We start from the raw sequence: 22454 nt of genomic DNA, 5'->3' as shown, positions 1-22454 counted from the left end.
TTCTCTATGACGTTCAGTGTCCAGATAGTGTTATCTCTCGCTTCAAGTGTCTGTATGAACCCCACCTGGTCGGGTGCTACTAAGCGTTGCATTAGGCCGTTGAACCTGGAGGCTATGATTTTCGTGAGGAGATTGATGTCACAATTTAGAAGAGAAATGGGCCTGTAGCTGGAGCATAGCAACGGGTCCTTTCCAGGCTTAGGGAGTACAGAGATAGAAGCTTGTATGCATGTCAGGGGGGACGTTATGTCCTTCTAGTATGGCATTGAAGGCCGTGATGAAGTGGGGTGCTAGGTGTGTCTGAAATGTCTTGTAATATAGAAGGGTAAAGCCATCAGGCCCAGGGGCCTTCTCTGGCTGTGTGTCTGCTATGGCATCTACAAGCTCATCTACGTTGTGAGGTTGAGAAAGTAGTTCCCGGTCTGCTTCCGTGAGAGAGGGACGTTTGGCCTCTTGAAGGTATTCCCATATATTTGATAGGGAGGGGGCCGAAGATCCAACGGCCTGTGCCGCATCTAAATGATAAAGCTTTGAATAAAACTCTCGAAAGGCAGCTGCTAGGTCTGGTGAAGTGTGAATCTTAGACCCTAATGGGGTCAGGAGGGCTGGAGTGTATGATTGTGTGCGTTTTGCTCTCAATGCATTTGCCAGCATACGGCCACATATATCTCCATACTCATTAAAGGAGTGGCGAGCCTTAAGCAGGACATGTTTGGCCTTGTACAGAGAGTGCTCTCTGATCGCCTCTCTAGTCTGAAGCAGTTCTGCTTCCAATGTGCGATCAGTGCAAATCTTATGTTACCTCTCCAAAACGTGAGGTTTTGTCAAAAGGTCCGTCAGAGTTTTGGCGCGGTGTTGCTTGGCCGCATGACCAACATTTGTGTGCTGACCACACCGAAAGAGGATTAGACATGGAGCCAGTATTGTTTTAAAATAGGAGCGAAGTTCTCTGTTAATCTCTGCTGCTGTTTCAGGGTCCTTGAGAAGTGTTTCATTTAGACGCCAAGATGGTGTCTTAGGGTGTGAGTGTGGAGGAGTGAGCTCCTCTCACTGGGGCATGATCGGAGAGTGTTATCTGACCTATCTCTGCTTTGGAGGCTAAGGAAATCGCGGAATGTTGTATTAGGAAAAAATTGATCCTAGAGTAGGATCTGTGGGTCGGAGAATAGAAGGAGAAATCTCGTTCCTGGGCATGGAAAATTCTCCATATGTCTACAAATTGATGATCATGCAGCAAGTCATTCAGAACCCGTCTTGCAGTTTTAAATTAGATTTTTTTCCTTTAGAAATGTCATTTTGCTGTGGTATTGTTCTAAACACGGCGGCACAGTGGTGTAGTGGGTAGCACTTTCGCCTAGCAGTAAGAAGAGTCGCTGGTTCAAATCCCAACCATGACACTACCTGCCTGGAGTTTGCATGTTCTCCCTGTGCCTGTGTGGGTTTCCTCCGGCTACTCCGGTTTCCTCCCACACTCCAAAGACATGCTGGTAGGTTAATTGGATCCTGTCTAAATTGTCCCTAGTATATGTATGAATGCGAGTTAGGGACCTTAGATTGTAAGCTCCTTGAGGGTAGGGACTGATGTGAATGTACAATGTATATGTAAAGCGCTGCGTAAATTGACGGCGCTATAGAAGTAACTGAAATAAATAAATAAAATAATAAACACAGGAAAGATGCTCTACTTTACAGGCATATTAAGGACACACCCCAGGCACAATATTTAAAGGAATATTTCATTTTTTTTGTTTCACTTTAAACATTATTAATATCACTGCTACTGAAAAAACGGCCGTTTTTCAAACTTTTCTTTGCATTGATACATGTCCCCTGGGTCACTTTTGGTTTTTCATGTTAGTGTCCCATAGACTTTAATGGTGTTCCGTGGCTTTTGAATTTGCCGCGAACACCGCATAATGTTTGCTGTTCAAGTTGAACATCATCCCTATGCAGGATCTCATGCCCAAAGCTCAGATCAGTGGATGCTTGAACATTCATCTTGGAAATCTGGACTGGTTGTATAGACAAGGAGGCCAGAATATAACAGATAGACAGACAGACAGATTGCTCCAAGCTTCAGACCTTTGATAGGGAAACAAGGCTCTTCCCGTGACCAAGTCCCCTGCACTGCCAAGCTGCCTAGGACTCCCCTTCCCCTCCCCGCAAACTAAGCTGCACAGCTCAGCTTACAGTGTCGGGCTGGTCTCCAAATGCCAGGATGATGGCGGCGGCCTCCTACACATGTGCAGGAGAAATGTCATCCCCACCAGTCAATGAAGAGGTCCAAAGACCCGGCGCTCAGAAGAAGACGCCGGTGCAGGACCATTAGACAGTTAAGTATAGAGACTTTAGTTCTGCTTTCAAAAGTACATTTACTTACCTTATACCTTTCTCCTGAAGGTTCCTTCTTCCATGCAACTGGTCCACTGAAGCCTTTCTTCTTTGCCAGTCACACTTCTGATGTCATCAGGTACCATGCCTGACGAATAGTTGTATTCTTTTTTTTTTTTTTTGTTCATTACATTTTTTTATTGAAAAAATAAACAGAAAATTTTCTGTCAACAGAAAATCCCCTTCCAATAATCCAACCATGTGTACGCGGCTTTAGAATCAACTCCAGACCCTTTACCTGCTTATTTGAAATAACAAAGGAGTAGCCCACACCTGGCAATGAAAGAGCTTTTGATTTAATTGTCCAATTACTTTTGGTCCCTTGAAAAGGGGGGGGGGGGGGGTGGCGATTCTTAAGAGCTGTAATTCCTAAACCCTTCCTCTGGATGTACATACCCTCAAATTAAACCTGAGTGTGCGCACTTTCAGCCCATATCCATTATATAACTATAGCTTGAATATGTTTTGGTAAATACCTGAACAAATCTCAAATTGTGCCTGTGTCCAAATATATATAGACCGAACTGTACATACAGCTGTCAAATGTAGCGGAATCTGTCTCGATATAAACCTCCTGTAATCCACTGCACAGCAGCACTGGTGGTGAATCAGGGTTCTGCTAAATTGCATTCTATTCCTCATCTAACGTATTCCAGGAGACAACAGAGTGATGATCTCACAGATGTACTGCTTCTTTATCATTGTTAAATCACTGTTTGGGGCGGGTCCTCAATAATACTGTATTGCCAAACTGTGGTATATTCTGCAGATAAGTCTCATGGAATGCATTACCGGGCTGTGTTGTCTGGCAGGTGCTTCTAGCTCACAAGACTGCCTAAAACAATTACAAATTGTTTGGTAGGTAATATAGTTCACATTTATGTAGTTAAAAATGGTGTACCTAGCTGTCTGTCTTGAGTTTAGTTTTAATATTTTATATATGTCTGTACATGCTGCAGCCTGATGACAGGTGTACACTAAAAAGAATGCCTTTGTCTAGGACAGGGGTCTCCAAACTTTCTAAACAAAGGGCCAGTTTACTGTCCTTCAGACTTTAGAGGGCTGGAATATGGCCATTGGGAGTACAAAATGTCCCAGTGTCAGTGAGAGTAAACAATCCCCCATCATTGGTGTCAATGGGAGGAATTGTGCACTATCATTGGTGTCAATAATCCCCATTATTGGTGTAATTGGGAGGATCTGTGCCCCATCATTGGTGTCATTGGGAGGAATTTTGTCCTTCATTGGTGTCAGTGAATAAAACCCCAAGGGCCAGATAAAAGCAAACAAAGGGCCACATCAGGTCCCTGGGCCGCAGTTTGGAGACGACCAGACGGTCTAGGTAAACAGTTGGTGACCAACTTTTCTTTTTTTTCACCTCTCTGAACTTGTTACACCCATATTTAGGATGTAATATGTTCAGAAACCTGCCCCCCGCACCGCTGATCCCCTCCTCATTGTGACAGCAGGCGGGGGATCCTCTCCCCGCACCCGCTGTCACAATTTGAAAACAGTGTGGCAATGCTGAGTTCTGCCCATACAGCCACATTATTCATTCACAGAGTTCTGTGAATGAACTACAAGTATAATTTTCCATTGCGGCAGATGTCTTGTAGTTCTCAATGAACTGTGAGGGCACCAATGAGCGCTCTGGTAGTTTTAGATTCTATTTACTCTCTAGTAACTGTCTGCTGATTTGGGAGGCACAAGCAGACTGCTTTATGGAGAGCACTGCACCCACTGCTGATAGTTGGTGCAATGCTTTGCAGGCTCTAAAGAAATATAAATAATAAATGTTCTTTTTTTACCAGCAAAAAAAAACATGCCCCATTTACATATACTGTAGCAGGGCGGCCCTTAAGCGCAAAATCAAGTACCTGTATGTGATTTCTGTCTTCAATCAGCAGGTCTGGCGACCGTGATGGCTGCCATGCACCTGCAATCATTCACAGGAGAGGCAGAACGGCGGCCTGCTTATGTGAACAAGGCAGACCGCCATTCTGTGAGGGAGTAAAATGGAGATCTTATGTTTTTGCTAAGCAGAAACACGAATCTCTGTTTTCCTGTTTTTCTCTGTCACAGCATCCCCCCCCCCCAGTTAGAAAGCCCTCTCTAGGGGCGCACTTAACCCTTTGATTGCCCCTGATGTTAACCCCTTCCCTGCCAGTGTCATTTACACAGTGCAATAAAAATTAAATTAAATTCATAAACCTGCAAAAGACATGGTATTGTTAGAGGAAAAGCAGCTATGCACTGTGCCAGGATACAACACATAAACAATTTCATATATAAAGTGCAGTGCTAGCAGTGAATGACTCAAATAATGTCACTTAAATGAGCAAATATATATAAAAAAAAGTCCCAAAAACCAAGCAAAAAATATTGAAAAGAAATAGTGCAGTGATCCTCCAGCAGCCATGTTGATTAGTAGGAATCCTATAGGAACCCTGTGACATCTCACACGCTCAGATCCTGCTTACCAGACAGCCAGTAACCCTCTATTAGAGTGGTCAATCTGCGCTTGCGTGTATTCCAGCTCAACAGCATAGATAATCAAACGGTCACTTTCCAGCGTGTGATACCATCCGGTATGTAATACAACCACGAGATGGATGTCAGTAGGGTAACTTCCAAACACTCCAGATCTCTAGACAGGTTTGTGTTCTGATAATTGCTCGCCTCATCAGAAATCAATTCAGGTCTATTAAAATGATCATATTCTTGTCAGTTTTATAGACGAAATCGAGCTTACAAATTGCGTTGTAACACTATCTGAATCCACTGCCCCCTTTGCATACCTTAGATTGTCATTTATACAGTGACAGTGCATTTTTTTAGCACTGATCACTGTATTGGTGTCACTGGCCCCCAAAAAGTGTCACTTAGTGTCAAATTTGTCCGCTGCAATGTCCTGCTAAAAAAAAAAATCGCTGATTGCCACCATTACTAGTAAAAACAATAATAAAAAAAAGTCCATAAATCTATCCCATAATTTGTAGATGCTATAACTTTTGCCTATATCAATATACGCTTATTGGGATTTTTTTTACCAAAAACATGTAGACTACATATTGGCCTAAATTGATGAAGAAATTAGATTTTCTATTTTTTTTTTATTTGGTATGTTTTATAGCAGAAAGTAAAAAATATTGTTTTTTGTTTTTTTTTAAATTGTCTGTCTTTTTTTGTTTATAGTGCAAAAAAAAAAAAAAACCGCAGAGGTGATCAAATACCAAAAGAAAGTTCTATTTGTGGGAAAAAAGGACATCGATTTTATCTGGGTATGTTGCGCGCAATTGCCAGTTAAAGCAACGCAGTGCCGTATCGCAAAAAATGGCCTGGTCAGGAAGGGGGTAACACCTTCCGGTGCTGTGGTTAAATGTTTCACCACAAAAAAGGTGCAATGAAAGCATGATATCCTTCTGTCATAAACACAATGAAGACACTTACCCAAAGTTCTAGTGCACCTCATCAGTGCCTCCCCCATTTTCATCCTGGTCTCAGGAGACAGCGTCTTGTTGTTCGGTGATGCAGAATTGTTGTACTGTGTAAGAAGGATAGGTAAGACGCGGTCTGGAATGTACCCAGAAAGTACAGCAACACCTGTTCATCAAATTCATAATATGTTATCAACATGATTCATGATTTATATCACCTTTTATATATTAAAAACACACAACTAGGCATTGCAAGTTCTAAAGCCAAAACTAGTAATGACCAGAACAGTTAACGCACTATTAGATGGATATTGGGGGACTTAACTGTGCATTGCCAGAAACCTCTAAAGTGCTATGTTCTTCCTTGTACAATGATGGCACTGAGCTCTACAAACAGGATGCTTAGCAAAGTGTTACCTTTACCACCTTTCATAATGCACACTAGCTACAGAAGTCATCATTCCTTCCTCCCATCATTCAACCTAATCACTCAGCAATCCAGCCTGATTGTCAGTGGCCAGTTGAGATGTCCACACGGCGGTTCAGATATTACTATAACACTAGACCTAGGGATCATGGGCAATAATAAAGCAGCAGATACTCATACTTTTTCCGGGGCCAATTCACACCTATGCATTTTAAAGCATATGACAAGGTCAGCCATTGTGCTAATACACATCTGTGTGATGCATCACCCTGCACAGATGTGTCTTGCACACAGACATGTTATGGGAGATTTTCACAATGGCAGTACAAGAAAACACATGGCTTTTGATAACGTACATAAAAATGCATGAAAACATGCACGGAAAGGGGTGAAACCAGCCTAGGGGGATTTTGCGCTACAGCGCAAGTGACTTCTAAACACAGAACTGAGACCAGAAGAACTGATTGGTTTACGGATCATTTTTTTACTTTATTTGCTATAGATGCATGGTAGGAAGGGACTTATCACGATTGACATTTAGTTTTATATTATATTTTTATTTTAATTGATGGTATATAATGATTAATTATATATTTTGTACTGATTGGCATCCTTTGGATTAACTCTAATATTGTCCATGGGAAGTAAAGCCATGGTTGGTATACACTGCACAAGACACCTTTTTCTAGCCAATAAAATGGCCGCTACAAGTATTTGATTGGCCCAACAAGAGGGAGGCGGCTCTTCTCTTGTATACATACTTGGCTCTGGTAACCGGAAAGTAGGTCCTTGATGAAGCCTTGTAGGAGGGCGAAAAGTGTTGATGTACTCGCCGGTTTCAAGTCCAAACGACGTCACTTCTGGTTTTGGTGGAACGCACGCTGGATGTGGCCTTCGCTCAATTTTATCTCTGCAATATGTTCATGGGATTTTAACCTTTCCACTCTGTAAGTACCTGTCTACGTTTGCGCAATAAAACAATCTGCCAAACTGTACTTCACTATCAGTCCCTTTTTTGTTTACTATTTTGGTGCCTGCATCTGCCTATGTCAATCATAATAGGGTGAGATCTACTTTGGAGCCTTCTGTGAATTGGCACTCTGGGCCAGTGTTCTAGCCTGAATGACCCCTAGACTGAAAAGCTAGGGGTCCATTTCGTTTTGTGAGTGGGGACACAGGAGGGGTGTGTGGCACACCTTGAAGTTTGGAGCACTATGCACAACTTATATGGACGTTTCTTATAATTTGTTCACATATTGATTTGGATTAATTTATGATGTATTGTGAGCGCTGTAATTTTTATGCATACAGAAGAGCTGATTGGTTTACGGATCATTTTTTTTACTTTTTTTACTATAGGAATCTGGCAGTGTATAGTGACCATGTAGTGTTTTGTTGACCAATTATGCCCATCACTTAAAGAGGCCTAGTCATTTACTACATGCCAATATTCATCTTTTAAATCAAAATGGACTCTAGAGGGTCAATGACCCACTTAAACTAACAGCCACCCCCCCCCCTCACTTTTCAAACCCAGTGGAAATGACATTATTCAAAGCATGTGCAGCAAGTATGGTATAACAATTGAATATGTAATCAGTAGACAGAGAGGGAGCTTTTGTCTAGGTGGTGTGACTTCTTTTAAATTTCTGACAAATTTAGCTTTACTCTTTCCTAATTTGCATTACCATATTCTAAAATGTGACAGTTCAACATCATAACTTTCCCTGCAAGCAAGTATTTTTTTTTTAAACCATTATAAACTTAGCCCCTCAGCGTCTCTGAACCCACTGCAGCTTCTGCACAGCACAATGAAGGACTAAAGTGAACCTGTGCTGGCAATAATACCTGCGTTTGGAAGCAAAACGCACCTAGTGTGCCATCGCGGTCTAATGCAGCACCTCTCATTATAGCAAAGGTCAGGCTGAGGGGGTAGGCAAAACAGACAGCTGCCTTGGGCACTTCAGCTGCAGGGGGTGCAAAAAGAGCAGGGCCTGCAATCTTTGTTGCTGAAGTAGTTCATGGCTGCTGAGGGGTGTACTTTGGCCTTTTTTGCCTTGGGTGCTAAAGGGTCTTGTCCATGCAGTGTGTGGCTGTACTTTTGGATTTTTTTCAGGTACAGGTTCCCTTTGCTATCCCTGTATCTGTAGACACACCTAGCAGTGACTGATATATCCTGCGTGAGACTCTTTGGGTTGCTTTGAAGCTGCTCTCTGCCCCGAGAGTTCTTTATTAATGATTAGAGAGGCCTCTCAGGGGGGAGATCAAAGCTTCCTTACTCTTTGACTTTACCTGGGGAACCTGGGAAGGAGCTATAAACATAGGTGGTATTGTCTCACTGCTACAATAGGGTTCCTTTCTGCTCCTGTCCCTTCACTTCCCCTCCACTCTTTCCTAAACATCCCCATTATTATCAGTGGAGCAGATCATCATGTTGGGGTGTAAATATACAAAGCCACCTGCTTACCTAAGAAAACAAAGAACTCCAATCTACCGTATATGAAAAGAATGCTCTTGACTAAAACAAATCTACACCCAGTCAATAAAATATCATGTGAGTTTAGAAATGTTTTTAAAGGTAATTTTTAATGTTTTTAAAGGATAAGTTCACCTTTTTTAACATGTTACACCGATATTCAGGAGGTAACATGTTATGAACGGACCACCCCCAACACCTCCCCAATCCCCGCTGTGACAGCTAGGGGGGTTCTTCCCCCTCCCCGTTAGTTGTCACAATCACAGAGCCACGTCACTGATTGATCAAAAAAAAAAAAAACTGACAAGGATTTTGGATTACCTCCACTTAACCTTAAACTATAAAAAAAAAGAAAAACTACATTTTTTTTTTACTTATGTCTGTGTTATGGTTAGCGATTTCCCCTCACTTCCTGTCCTGGGGGCAACCTCACAGGAAGTAAAGGAAGCTCTCCAACATAGCCTCCTACTGCAGTAAAACCTGATAGGAGGAGTTCTAACCCATCACAACTCTAAATTTTTGCTTGCCTTCTATTTGCACAAAATATATAGATCTTCCTAGCTTTCGCCTTATATGTAATGTAGGGGACTGCAGAGGTAGGTGTACCATAATTAACCCTGTCTGTACTGTGCTAGCAAATCTTATCGGTCCCAAACTAGATGTGCACACTGTCTGTCCTAACAAAGTGTTAAAGATTAGGAAGCTTGGGTGGTACATTGCATGCTAAGGCAGTTTTTATTTTTTTTTAAATGGCCCTCAGTCTGTCCCCTAAACATCAAAATTCGCCTATCGAGTCCTATGTATAAACCTGCTCCAAACAAACAACTGGAAAGGTAAGAAATAGTTTTTATTATTAAATAATGGAAATACGCTTTAAAGTGGATGCAGCATCAGGTATACTTTTCATGCTTCCTAAAAACACTTCCAGGTATTTATCACCTCTCATAAAGATCACAGTATTTTCACTGACACATAGGATAGCACAATCTTTGTTCAGCCATCATTCAGAATCAGCATCTACTTCCTGTGACACAGCCATGTAAATCTTGGTGTCTGTGCCTTTCTTGGCTGTAATCACAAATGTCTGACATGGATCAGTCCTCTTTTCAGCCTCCATCCCCATGTTACACGCTTTAAAGCTACACTTGTGATCACTGGTGAAAAGGAGACTGATCTTCCTGAAGCAGACTGATGGCACGATCTAAAGGCTCGTACACACGATCTGACTTTTTGACAACAAACATGCAAATTAGCTGTTTTAAGGCAACATCCGACCGTGTGTACGCTCCATCGGACAAACTTTTTCAGTTTTCATCGGACTTTTGTTGGTTGTGCGAACGGACAAACTTCCTGGGGACAAAAGTCAGATTGAGCAAAGTCTGATCGTGTGTACACAAAACCATCGGACTTTTGTACAAACTACAGTACCTGCCCACGAGAATGTTTCCAGTGCGACAGGGTACTGTACATCTCGCGCTGGCTGCAATAGGAAAAACACATTTTCCTATTGCAGCCAGCGCAACAGGGAATTCCCCTCCAAGAGCATACCAGGCCCTTAGGTCTGGTATGGATTTTAAGGGGAACCCCCTACGCCAAAAAAACGAATCCCGGGGCATGATGGGACTGTGATGTCATAAGGGGCGGGGTCACATCATCCGGTGACCATGCCCCATGCCTATACAAGTCGTTGCGCACCTTGCACACGGCATTACAGCGGGAGAGAGCGTCGTGTCAACATCGGAAGAAGAGAAGAAGGTACAAGACGACGGAGAAGACTGGACCACCGCTAGGAAAAGAGCGGCAAAAGAGCAGAAGATAGTGGAGGAACCCGGCAGAAGAACCGGAGAGCGGGAGAAGAGCCGGAGACCTGGAGAAGAGGCTGGAGAACGGGAGAAGAAACGGACACCGGAAGAAGAGGCCGAAGAGAGCGGAGGAGTCGGAAGAGACCCCCCCGGAGATGGAAGAAGACCCCCGGAGCTGCCTAATAAATTACTTTAAAAACCTGTCTAGTGTGTTTTTTTGTTGACACTTTTTTCCCCAGTTGAACGGGTAGGGGTAAGACGTACCCCATGCTCATTCACATAGGGTGGGGGGCTGGGATTTGGGGCCCCCGGATTCCAATAAGCCCTCCGCCCACAGACCCCGACAACCAACGGCCAGGGTTGTCGGGAAGAGGCCCTTGTCCTCATCAACATGGGGACAAGGTGCTTTGGGGTGGGGGGGGCCGCAGGGCGCCCCCTCTGCCCCAAAGCGCCCACCCCCATGTTGAGGGCATGCGGCCTGGTACAGTTCGGGGGGGGGGAGGTAGGAACGCTTGCTCGTCCCCACCCCCTTTCCTGACCGCCGGGCTGCGTGCTCGGATAAGGGTCTGGTATGGATTTGGGGGCTTTTTTTGGCGTAGGGGTTCCCCTTAAAATCCATACCAGACCTAAGGGCCTGGTATGCTCCTGGAGGGGAACCCATGCCGGTTTTTTATTTAAAATTTGGCGTGGAGTTCCCCCTCATGATTCATACCAAACACCTGTCGGCAATGCTTGTCGCTCATCGCGAAAGGAAAAAACACATCCTTCCTTTCCTGAGGAGCGAGCCAGCTCCACGCTGGCTCCCGCGACGGGGATTGCAGGTGTCAAATCTCGCCGATAACAGTGGCGAGGTTGACACAATATCGCTGTCACCTACTGTACAAACACGCATGCTCAGAACCAATGCAAAAGATCAAACAACAATACAGAAGTTGACCAAATGGTGGCAGTAAAGAGCTGAAAAACCATGTGATTTGGTGAAAGTTGGATGAAAAAGTCCTGCCGTGTGTATGCTTAATTAGTTTACGGCCAACGCCCTTTGTACAAAAATCCACGGGAAAGCTTGTACAAAGTCCTATCGTGTGTATGAGGCTTAAGCCTAGGCAGAACCACCTGACTGGACTTCAAGGACAGAGATAAAAGGAATAACTTTTTTGAAACATTAACCTGTTGTTGCAAACTGACATGGAAGGAATGTATGCAGCCTTGTAATGTTACACTGCTCTGGTCTCCCAGTCACATGACCAGATACCATGTCTTTGGCCATAAAACCATAGCCAAAGGGGATGATCAGCATTAAAGGAGAAGTCCAGCCTAAGCAGGAGTGCAATATGTTTTGCACTCCTGTGACCCGTTTTCAGTAGAGAGCGGGCTGAAGTCTGCTCTCTGCTGACATCACACAAATCAGTCTAGGCACTGCGTCATTGCGACAATTAGGTCTGGATCTGTCAGATGCCTGGACTGACACCCGTCTCAGCGAGCCACTGAGAGCCTGAGACGGCCGCTCCCCACAGCTCAGCGGAGGAGCAGAGTGGAGAGCTGCTGATTGATCGTCAGCATGACTCTGCTCAGGAAGCTGTGAGAACCAAGCCATCGGCGATGTTCGATCACTCGGTTCTCAGAGTAGAGGCGCCGAGGGACAGATACCTAGGTAAATATGATGGGGGAAAAACCCTCAAACCCATACTTCTCTTTTAAGGCAGAACTCAGACACAATGGGGTTGGTTTACTAAAACTGGAGCGTGCAAAATCTGGTGCAGCTGTGCAAAGAAACCAATCATCTCCCAGGTTTTCTTTGTCAAAGCTTAACTGAACAAGCTGAAGTTGCAAGCAGATTGGCTACCATGCACAGATGCACTAGATGCATCTCCAGTTTCCCCCCAATGCTTCTGCCTGAACATCGGTCCTAGGCCATTTGGTTCACCAATGCTTTGGCTTTTAGTCCCATGACCAGTAACAGGAGGCGGTCCAGAGCAGTCACTTTCTATAAGCAAAGCCATTTAAATCAGAAGTTTCAGTGTAATATTCAGATTATTGTTGTCAAACTATGGCTGTTAATTTACCTTGAATTGCTGAAAGGTACACAAAGGAATCCTCTTGCTCCAAGTTATCTAAAAACAGCTAGAAAAACAAAAAAAATATTAGTAGCATACAACTCTTGGGACTGGGCTACAATGCAGCCAACAAGCAGGTGATATCCTTACCTGCATCACCTGTTCCCGGTGTTCTGTCACTTTCGGATGTCTCTGCTCCAGAAGCCGAGTGAGAGTGCGCAGGGCTGCCGCCCTTGTGGGGACATTGCCGTCTGTTGCAGACTTCAGCACCTCCTGGATATTCAGCATGTCCGAAGTCAGGTGATCTCTTTTGGGCTTCTGCGTTTTGCCTTCCATTTTGTCAGAGTCATGGCCTTCACTGGCTCCATGTGTGAGCGGGACCGCACAGTGTGTGGCAATTGTAACACGTAGGTCACTTGCAAGTTCCTGAATAACCGGCTCTGGGTGGGAGCGGGACAAGTTTTCCAGCACTGGTAGTAAACGCTTAAGATACTTGAAATCTGTAGAGGTCAACTAAGTAAAAAAATAAATAAAAATTAACCTGCAGATACCAGGACCAGACAATAAATATGGCTAAATTTACAATGTTACCAGAGGTCATTGATGCCTAGATTTTTTTTTTTTTTAAAGGACATATTAGGCTTTTATGTGGTATGATTTGTATCAGTTACAGGCTAACAAATGTGAAAAGATGTAAAAACAAAACAAAAAAAACCCACCTTTTTTGAAAATGAATTTATTATTTTAAATAATGCAATTGTATCTGACAATTACAGTGCCTTGAAAATGTATTCATGCCCCTTGAAATTTTTCACATTTTGTCATGTTACAACCAAAAACTTAAATGTCTTTTATTGGGATTTTATGTGATAGACCAACACAAAGTGACACATAATTGTGCAGTGAAAGGTAAATGATAAATGGTTTTCAATTTTTTTTACAAATAAACATCTGAAAAGTGTGGCTTGCATTTGTATTCAGCCCCCTTTACTCTGATACCCCTAACTAAAATCTAGTTGAACCAACTGCCTTCAGAGGTCACCTAATTAGTAAATAGAGTCCACCTGTGTGTAATTTAATCTCAGTATAAATACAGCTGTTCAGTGAAGCCCTCAGAGGTTTGTTAGAGAACCTTAGTGAACAGCATCATGAAGGTAAAGGAACACACCAGACAGGTCAGGGATAAAGTTGTGGAGAAGTTTAAAGCAGGGTTAGGTTCTAAAAAAATATACCACCATCTCACGAAGCACTGTTCAATCCATCACCTGAAAATGGAAAGAGTATGGCACAACTGCAAACCTACCAAGACATGGCCGTCCACCTAAACTGACAGGACAGGCAAGGAGAACTTTAATCAGAGAGGCAGCCAAGAAGCGCATGGTAACTCTGGAGGAGCTGCAGAGATCCACAGCTCAAGGTGGGAGAATCTGTCCAGAGGACAACTATTAGTCGTGCACTCCACAAATCTGATCTTTTTGGAAGATTGGCAAGAAAAAAGCCATTGTTAAAAGAAAGCCATAAGAAGTCCCGTTTGCACAGTTTGTGAGAAGCCATGTGGGGGACACAGCAAACATGCAGAAGAAGGTTCTCTGGTCAGATGAGACTAAAATTTAACTTTTTGGCCTAAAAGCAAAATGCTATGTGTGGCGGAAAACTAACACTGCACATCACCCTAAACACACCATCCCCACCGTGAAACATGGTGGTGGCAGCATCATATTGTGGGGATGCTTTTTTTCAGCAGGGACAGGAAAGCCGGTCAGAGTTGATAGGAAGATGGATGGAGCCAAATACAGGGCAATCTTATGCCCTGTACACACGGTCGGATTTTCCAACGAGAAAATGTGCGATCGGAGCTTGTTGTCGGAAATTCCGACCGTGTGTGGGCTCCATCGAAGTTTTTCCGACACACAAAGTTTGAGAGCAGGCTATAAAATTTTCCGACAACAAAATCCGATCGCGTCAATTCCGACCGTGTGTGGACAATTCCGACGCACAAAGTGCCACGCATGCTCAGAATAAATTAAGAGACGAAAGCTATTGGCTACTGCCCCGTTTTTAGTCCCGATGTACGTGTTTTACGTCACCGCGTTCAGAACGATTGGATTTTCCGACAACTTTGTGTGACCGTGTGTATGCAAGACAAGTTTGAGCCAACATCTGTCGGAAAAAATCCATGGATTTTGTTGTCGGAATGTCCGATCAATGTCCGACCGTGTGTACAGGGCATTAGAAGAAAACCTGTTCAGAGTCCGCTAAAGACTTGAGACTGAGGTGGAGGTTCACCTTCCAGCAAGACAACGACCCTAAACATATAGCCAGAGCTGCAGTGGAATGGTTTAGATCAAAGCATATGCATGTGTTAGAATGGCCCAGTCAAAGTCCAAACCTAAATCCAAATGAGAATTCACAAATGCTCTCCATCCAATCTGACAGAGCTTGAGCTACTTTACAAAGAAGAATGGGCAAAAATGTCACTCTCTAGATGTGCAAAGCTGGTAGAGACATCCCCAAAAAGACTTGAAGATGTAGGTGCAGCGACAGGCGGTTTTACAAAGTATTGACTCAGGGGGGCTGAATACAAATGCACGCCACACTTTTCAGATATTTATTTGTAAAAAATGTTGAAAACCATTTATCATTTTTCTTCCACTTCACAATTATGTGCCATTTTGTGTTGGTCTATCACATAAAATCCCAATAAAATACATTTATGTTTTTAGTTGTAACATGACAAAATGTGGAAAATTTCAAGGGGTATAAATACTTTTTCAAGGCACTGTACACTATGAAATAGTACTGGGCAGAGTATCAATAGCTAAGATTTCTCCCTTTTAGTCTGATGGTGCCTAATGTTCGTGAAATTGGTATACAATAGATATATTGAAGATACTTTTTTTGTACTCTTTTACCCCTGGAGTGTTATGGGACATTATGCAGATATCCCTTTTTTTGGATGTTTATCTTATTGTCGGGCAATTTTTGACACTTACAGCCCAGGGATCCGATGCTGTCCCCACCAAGCCAGTTCTTTGCCAGTGTTCGGGTCCCCAACACCGCCACCTTGGATGACTCAAGCCGGCTGTTGCTTCACAGCCCACCCCCACTGTGCATGCACAAGATGTGCTGTGCTTTCTGAACGGTCCCACGGTCTTCTGGGACATGTGGCGTGACCCAGGAGGTTGCAGGTGGGAAGAGGACCAGAACTTCAACAATGCTGTGCCAAGCATTAGTAACCTCTTCTACAAGGTTATATACTGTATACACAAAATTACTAGTCACAGGTTATTTCTTTGGGTATGGGGGTGATTATTGATTGACTCTTACACATGGGTCTTATAAAAAGTGATCTGTGCCAGGCGTGGGCATCTTTTGGGCAGCAGTCATGAGATGTGGATTTTAGGGCGATTCAGGCAGAAAAGCAAACACTTAAAACTCCAGGCCACAAGGATGCTATTAGTGGCCTGGTGTATGGAGGAGGTTTTTTCTATAAAAATGTGGACACTATAAAGGGTACGTTTGAGGAAAGTGAACACAAAACAAGGTCACTCAAACATTTCTTGCTATAAATGGTACTTATATAATAATGTTGAGTAACACTCTTCTAGATTACAGGTTGGATTATAGGAGAGGCTGCAATTAGGTCACTTTCCCGACTCTCTGAAGGGCTCCTAGATGTCTGCTCTGTGCCAGTTTACTACAGGGCTGGGCAGGAGTCATCATCACCTTCCTTCCTACTCTCTCTTACAAAATATTGCATACTCTGCACTATTGTATAGGTGTCTGTTAGAGATGCCTGTATTTGCATGCTGCTAGTTTTATTGCTTCCTGTATCCGGAATCTCAAGCGGTTCTGAACAAGTAAACCTACGACACCACCGGGAAGTGTCAGAATCTGCCCACCACCCACATTTCATACCGCCTCATTTACCAACAGGAATGTACTGTAGGAGGCAGGCAAGCCTCATTACAAAGAAGCATGTGAGTTTTACTGGATCAGAAAAGCCAGGCATTCTGTGTCCAAACTTCTTCTGTGGACACCTGACCACGTGAGCTTGCAGGACATCCCACTTCAGAGCCATTGGCATTAGTAAGAGTTGGTCCCCATTTAAAGGTAAAACTTCCACTCTTCTGGAATGACTTGCCAAAAAAATTTGGAGTGTGTGTATTTGTCAGTGAAAATTCTGAATTAACCCTCTGCATACTGATATACAACCTAACACATTTCTAGCAAACGTTTTCAAATATCAGGGGATTGTTGGTGCACATTGTACAGGACACAGGAAATGTGTCCTGGACGACAGGTACATTGCCCCGATATTTGAGTTGTAGTCCCTTTAAGGGGGGGCAGTTGTGGAGACATTGCTGTACTCAGGGTTATCACCTATGCAGGGTGCAGTGTTCCAGGGGTGTTTGGCTAGCGTGAGGTCTATTTTCCAGTATTCTCTGGTTTATTAAGTTCATGTTAGGGACCCGGAATATCGGAGGTTCGAAGAGATTTGGGTGGGAAGGACCTCCGAACCCCGACTATCAGGACTGCAAGGGTATATGCCCATGGCAGAAGAGGCTTGAAAGGCAGTAGGAGGAAATCAGCACCTGTGTCAGAGAAGTAGAGTGTAGAGAGAGGCTCACAAGCTGTGAGTAAAGTGTGAGCTCTCAGATAAGCAGAGACTCAAGTTGCTGACCCCCCTTGTGGCCTGTCTGGCACCCTTGCCATAGAGAAGCCCTAACCCCAGTGTGGGGCCAAAGGATTGGCGGTGAGCCTGCTGTTGAGTTTGCTGTACCATAACTTTGGACTATTAACTTGTTTTGGCTGAGGAAAGCTATTTTTGTTCATCTGTTTCTCAAAATAAGCAAACCGGTTGCCTTTACCAAACTGTCTAGCTGTCATTTCCAAGCTACCTCAGATCACAGCATATATTGCAATACATGTCAACAATTGTTCAACATTTGGTTAAACTGGATGGACTTGTGTCTTTTTTTATTCGGCCTGTGTCTACAGAAGCCAGGCCGGCTTCTATCAAAGGAGTAGGACTGAAAAATGTCTGCTGATCGGGTCCTGATCACTGGCTGGGAGCACTTACTGGACTGTTCTGGTGGGGGGTCGTCACCCTGTTAGCACAGCAGGATACTAACTTTGCATCGCTGTCAGTTTTTTTCGTTTAGCACTGCTGAGTTGAATGAAAAAAAAAATAGTAGTGTGTACTATGTTCAAGTTGGCTAACTTGAGGAGGAGCCAAGATCGCCAACAGGGGACCCCAGAAGAGGAAGTACGGGGCCGCTCTGTGCAATACCATTTTTATTATTCTAATAATGAAAAAGATGTACCTTAGTAATGTTTTAAAAAAATACATTTTTAGACCTATAAACCTTCGCTGTACTAGAAGGTTTATAGCTCTGAGAACTGGGGCCCTGTATTTGAAGCTACGCCACTAATTCGATTGATCACTTACAAATCTGAAAATGTTAATAGGGTCAACTCCAATGCCACATTTGTAATATGGTTCTGAGAAGAGAAAGGAGAGTTTGGCCAGACTTTAGAGATACACGTAATTTATATATAAAATGGATTTTATATGAATTATGCATCCTACCTTGCCTCGGAAGTCAGGCCAAACTCACTTACAAATCTCTTTCACACATCTACCAGACCATCCTGTAAACCTTTTTCCCAACATTTCAATCACTGATCAGTCTATACATAAAGACTGATAGAGTGTATCAGAAAAAACAAAGAACTGAAGAATATAAAAACACTATAATGCCCCGTACACATGGTCGGACTTTGTTCGGACATTCCGACAACAAATTCCTAGGATTTTTTCCGACAGATGTTGGCTCAAACTTGTCTTGCATACACACTGTCACACAAAGTTGTCGGAAAATCCGATCGTTCTAAACGCGGTGACGTAAAACACGTACGTCGGGACTATAAATGGGGCAGTGGGCCAAAAGCTTTCATCTCTTTATTTATTCTGAGCATGCGTGGCACTTTGTCCGTCGGATTTGTGTACACACGATCGGAATTTCCGACAACGGATTTTGTTGTCGGAAAATTTTATAGCTGCTCTCAAACTTTGTGTGTCGGAAAATCCGATGGAAAATGTCCGATGGAGCCCACACACGGTCGGAATTTCCGACAACACGCTCCGATCGGACATTTTCCATCGGAAAATCCGACCGTGTGTACGGGGCATAACAGACAAAGTAGAAAATAATTCAAGCGAACTAAAAAAAAACTCATGTCATAAGACACTTATCATGAAAGAACAATGCAAAAAGAACAAGCTGCTCACGATAAGACAATCAGCCACTATACTGCACCCTACAACCTCACAATGGAACACCAAGTAACCTAAAACTCAATGTATGCAGTAATCTGTAGATGATAGGAATGGTTACAGGTCTCTGACCCATTTTACTTGACCGATATAATGAGACAGGAAGCAGAACCTGACATCTCATGGAAAAGTGACTCATGCCCTCTTTATGAATTAATGTTTTTGTCACCAGCTGCTAAATAATAGCTTACTAAACATTAAACAGGATTAACCCTTTAACCCCTACCCCTATGCACACCAATAAATTCTACCTCCTGTTTTTTTCTAAAGCTCGTCTTCTCTTCCTTTAAAACACAGGTGTGAAACTGGCGGCCCTCCAGCTGTGGCAGAACTACAAGTCCCATGAGGCATTGTAAGGCTGACATTTAAGCATGATTCCCACAGGCAGAGTTTCACAACAGCTTGTGAGCCCCACCGGTTTGACACCCCTGCTTTAAAGACTAAGTCCACCTTAAAGTGGATGTAAGGCTAGACATTACTTGAATTTAGGTAAAAAATGTCCCACCTTCCCCGCTCCTAAATACTTCCTCACTAGAGCCAGCACTGTGCCCGCTATAGCAGCTCTCTCCTCTCTCCCTGCATTCAAAGGACAGAGGCAGCAACAGCTCACAGCAGCATAAAAAGCATTGCATCTGCAATCAGTGGATCGTGGTGCAATGTCAGTCTCATGCAGACTTTTCCTCCAGCTTCCTGCATGCAACGAGTGGACTACGAGAGTGGTGATCACTGCACTTGTACTCCATTGGGTACCATAAGTCACACCAAGTCCAAGTCACAAGTCCACCATGGCAAACGGGTCTGGCAGTTCATTCATTCACAGGTCGCACTAATTTCAAAAGTAACAGCAGCTGCAGGGGGAGAAAACCCCCATGCGCTGCCATGGAGCGAGGGGGAGGGGGGGGGGGGGGACAATTCAGGGGCTGAGGTGGTCTGCTTGGCACTATGTTATATCTTAGTACCCACAAACCGCAACACCGCCTCAGGTAAGGACACTCAGCCTCATATGCGATCCACAGACAGAGGTAAGTCCCGCCTCGCATCTGAGATCCCGACAATGGAAATGAAATGCCTGCACACTCCCTGGAAGTGCAAATACTTTACTGAAGTGCCAAATACAGATTAAAACATCACAGCACAGGAGCACTGAGAGATAGGACTACCTGCCTGTCAGTGCTCCGGTGCTGTGACGGAGCACTTCCAGGAGAGTGTGCCGCCATTCCATTCATAATGTCAGGTTACAACTTAAGTATGGTTGTAACATGGTGTAAAAGATGGAGTTAGCCTTCAAGCATCAGAGAACCCAGGTAAGAGAGACAACTTTCCCACAACATATCCTACTGGTACTGCTACAGTAACATGAAACAAAAAAGTAAACTGGACAAGAGCACAGGAGGAGCAAGGCTCTTATTATATTATTCAGACAAAATTGCAATTTAATTGCAATCATTGTCAGTTCCTTAACTTTTATTTTGCTCCAGACACTCACTTTTTCCTTGTTCATATCCAAATAGCTTCAATGTCTTGTCCTGAACTGGTGCAATTGTGGTTCTTAAATAAACAGGTTATTCCCATATGGGCAGAAGAGCCCTGGGATTTTCCAGATCTGTATAGGAAAGCAAGGCCAGAGCTTATGGACACTCTGGTACCTTAAGAGCATCTGTGCTGAGCAGCTGACTTGTTATACTCCTTTACAGCAAATTGTCTTTCAAAACGACACATGCACTTTAACTTACAGACATACTGCACTTACCTCCACTGCTCCCAGCATGGCAGCTACAAGTCCCATGGCCATACTCAGCGTCTGTGTTGCCACTGTAGCTTCCTCTGAGGTGGAAAGGCTTGAACAGGCCCGCTCTAGAGTCATCAACACAAATTCTACCACCTGTGTGCAGACAAAATAAGTGAACATGCCCAAGGAACAGAACCTTTACTTGTCCAGCTTTAAAAGATTATCCATACCCCAGCATGGCTTACTTGCCATCTCTCACCTGCTTGACATCTGTGAAGATGGAGTCGGAGATCTTTTCACACAGCACAGAGAGAACCTGAAGGAGCTGAAGGTATTTTTCTTGTGACTGGTAGCGAAGTGTCAGCTTCCGCTCAATGTCAAGCAAGCTGTCCCCTGAGCTAGGTCTGAGCTCTTCACCTTCTACTGGTGTTACGGGGCTCAGCTTCTACAAAAAGCAAGAAAATAACCCATTGTTACAAGAAGAAGCCTGCCACCAGTGTTACATTGGCTAATGAGCACACAGATCACTAAGAAGAGAACATATTGAATGCAGCCCATGGGTACTAGTTTCAATGTACAGCCAGAAAATACTTTTTTTTTTTTTTATAACCTCAGTGTCCTGATCAATGCTTTTTGGAGTTTGCTTACCCTGGCTCTAAACTATGCGCTAATGATTACTGCAAAAAATGCTTCACTTCGATCACATCCTTCTCACACTTCTTCACCTACCGTCACCTCTCCTGTTAAACTTTTCGCTGCAGATCTGTTTTGTGTGTTTTTTTTGCACATGTTTAAAATAATTTTAGCCCTAAAGATAATGTAAAACCCCAAACATTAAATATTTTCCAAAAGCAGACACTCTAGAGAATAAAATAGTGGTAGTTCCAATTTTTTATGTCTAAAAGACCCTGCAAATCTCCTTTGGACTCCACTGAATGTTTTCCCAATGCAAATCACATCGCAAAACATTGTTTCCAGGCTAAGCTAGCCGGGGGACACCAAGATGCTGACCTGGAAGTGATGTCATGGACATTGCTTTCTGGGTCACAGCACAAAAGGAAGAAAAGTGCAGGAGCGCTGTGCGCGTGTGTGTGTGTGGGGGGGGGGGAGGTAGTCGGTTACTGGGGTGTGTGCTTGCAACTGGGTGGCAGCGCAGCCACTGGATTGCCTTTCCCTGACAGGCAGGAGTCTGCCTGTCAGTTTCACACACAATCCCGATGGCTGGAGCCACCGTATTGTGTGTGAAACCCCCTGCTGTCAGGTCCTAGGCAGGTCATAGATGATGCAATTTTCTTTCCTACAACCATGGGCTGCAGGAAAGAAAATTGCTCAATTTCCCCATCAACACAGTCAGTGTTGATGGGGAAATCCCTCCCGCAGAGCTATTGTGTTCTACAGGCGGATGATTATTGCTAGTGGCTGTAGCCATTGGCAATAATTGCATGTAAAATCCAACATGTTGGTTCTACCCAAATCGACTGATGGATCGACTTGGGTACAATGAGCCTGCCAATAGATAGTTCGAATCTCAGCTGGTCCCTGCTGGACCAGCTGAGATTCGAACGATCTATGGCTGGCTTTATTCAAACAGTTTGGACAATGTGCTAAAAGCAGTGACCCTTAGCAAAAAAGTGACATTAGGAGAAAGATGATTCAATTCTTGGTGACAACAATTCAAATAGACTGCATTTTGCTTTCTGCGGCTACCTTTAGGCAGTACAAGAAGAAATCTGCAGCCAGTCCGGTGTGAGGATTCACAGACAGTAAATCCACTAAGCACTGCATCCTCCATTGATCC

The 22454-nt window shown here is 43.8% G+C and overlaps 1 protein-coding gene across 1 annotated transcript in view; it reads right to left on the bottom strand.

Annotated features, from left to right (window-relative positions):
- Positions 1–22454, bottom strand: part of TANGO6 (transport and golgi organization 6 homolog) — a 112344-nt gene that overhangs the window by 46790 nt on the left and 43100 nt on the right. Inside the window, exons 11-16 of the mRNA XM_073605575.1 lie at positions 22364–22442; positions 20916–21101; positions 20678–20809; positions 12738–13100; positions 12597–12654; positions 5842–5994 (exon numbers count right to left, since the gene is read on the bottom strand). Coding sequence (XP_073461676.1) covers positions 5842–5994; positions 12597–12654; positions 12738–13100; positions 20678–20809; positions 20916–21101; positions 22364–22442 — 971 coding nt within the window. The remainder of the gene's footprint in view (positions 1–5841; positions 5995–12596; positions 12655–12737; positions 13101–20677; positions 20810–20915; positions 21102–22363; positions 22443–22454) is intronic.

The sequence above is a fragment of the Aquarana catesbeiana genome, linkage group LG11, assembly GCF_042186555.1.
Source record: "Aquarana catesbeiana isolate 2022-GZ linkage group LG11, ASM4218655v1, whole genome shotgun sequence".
NCBI classification, from domain to species: domain Eukaryota; kingdom Metazoa; phylum Chordata; class Amphibia; order Anura; family Ranidae; genus Aquarana; species Aquarana catesbeiana.
Note: the sequence above shows the minus strand (reverse complement) of the source record. Positions and strands in the feature narration are given on the sequence as shown.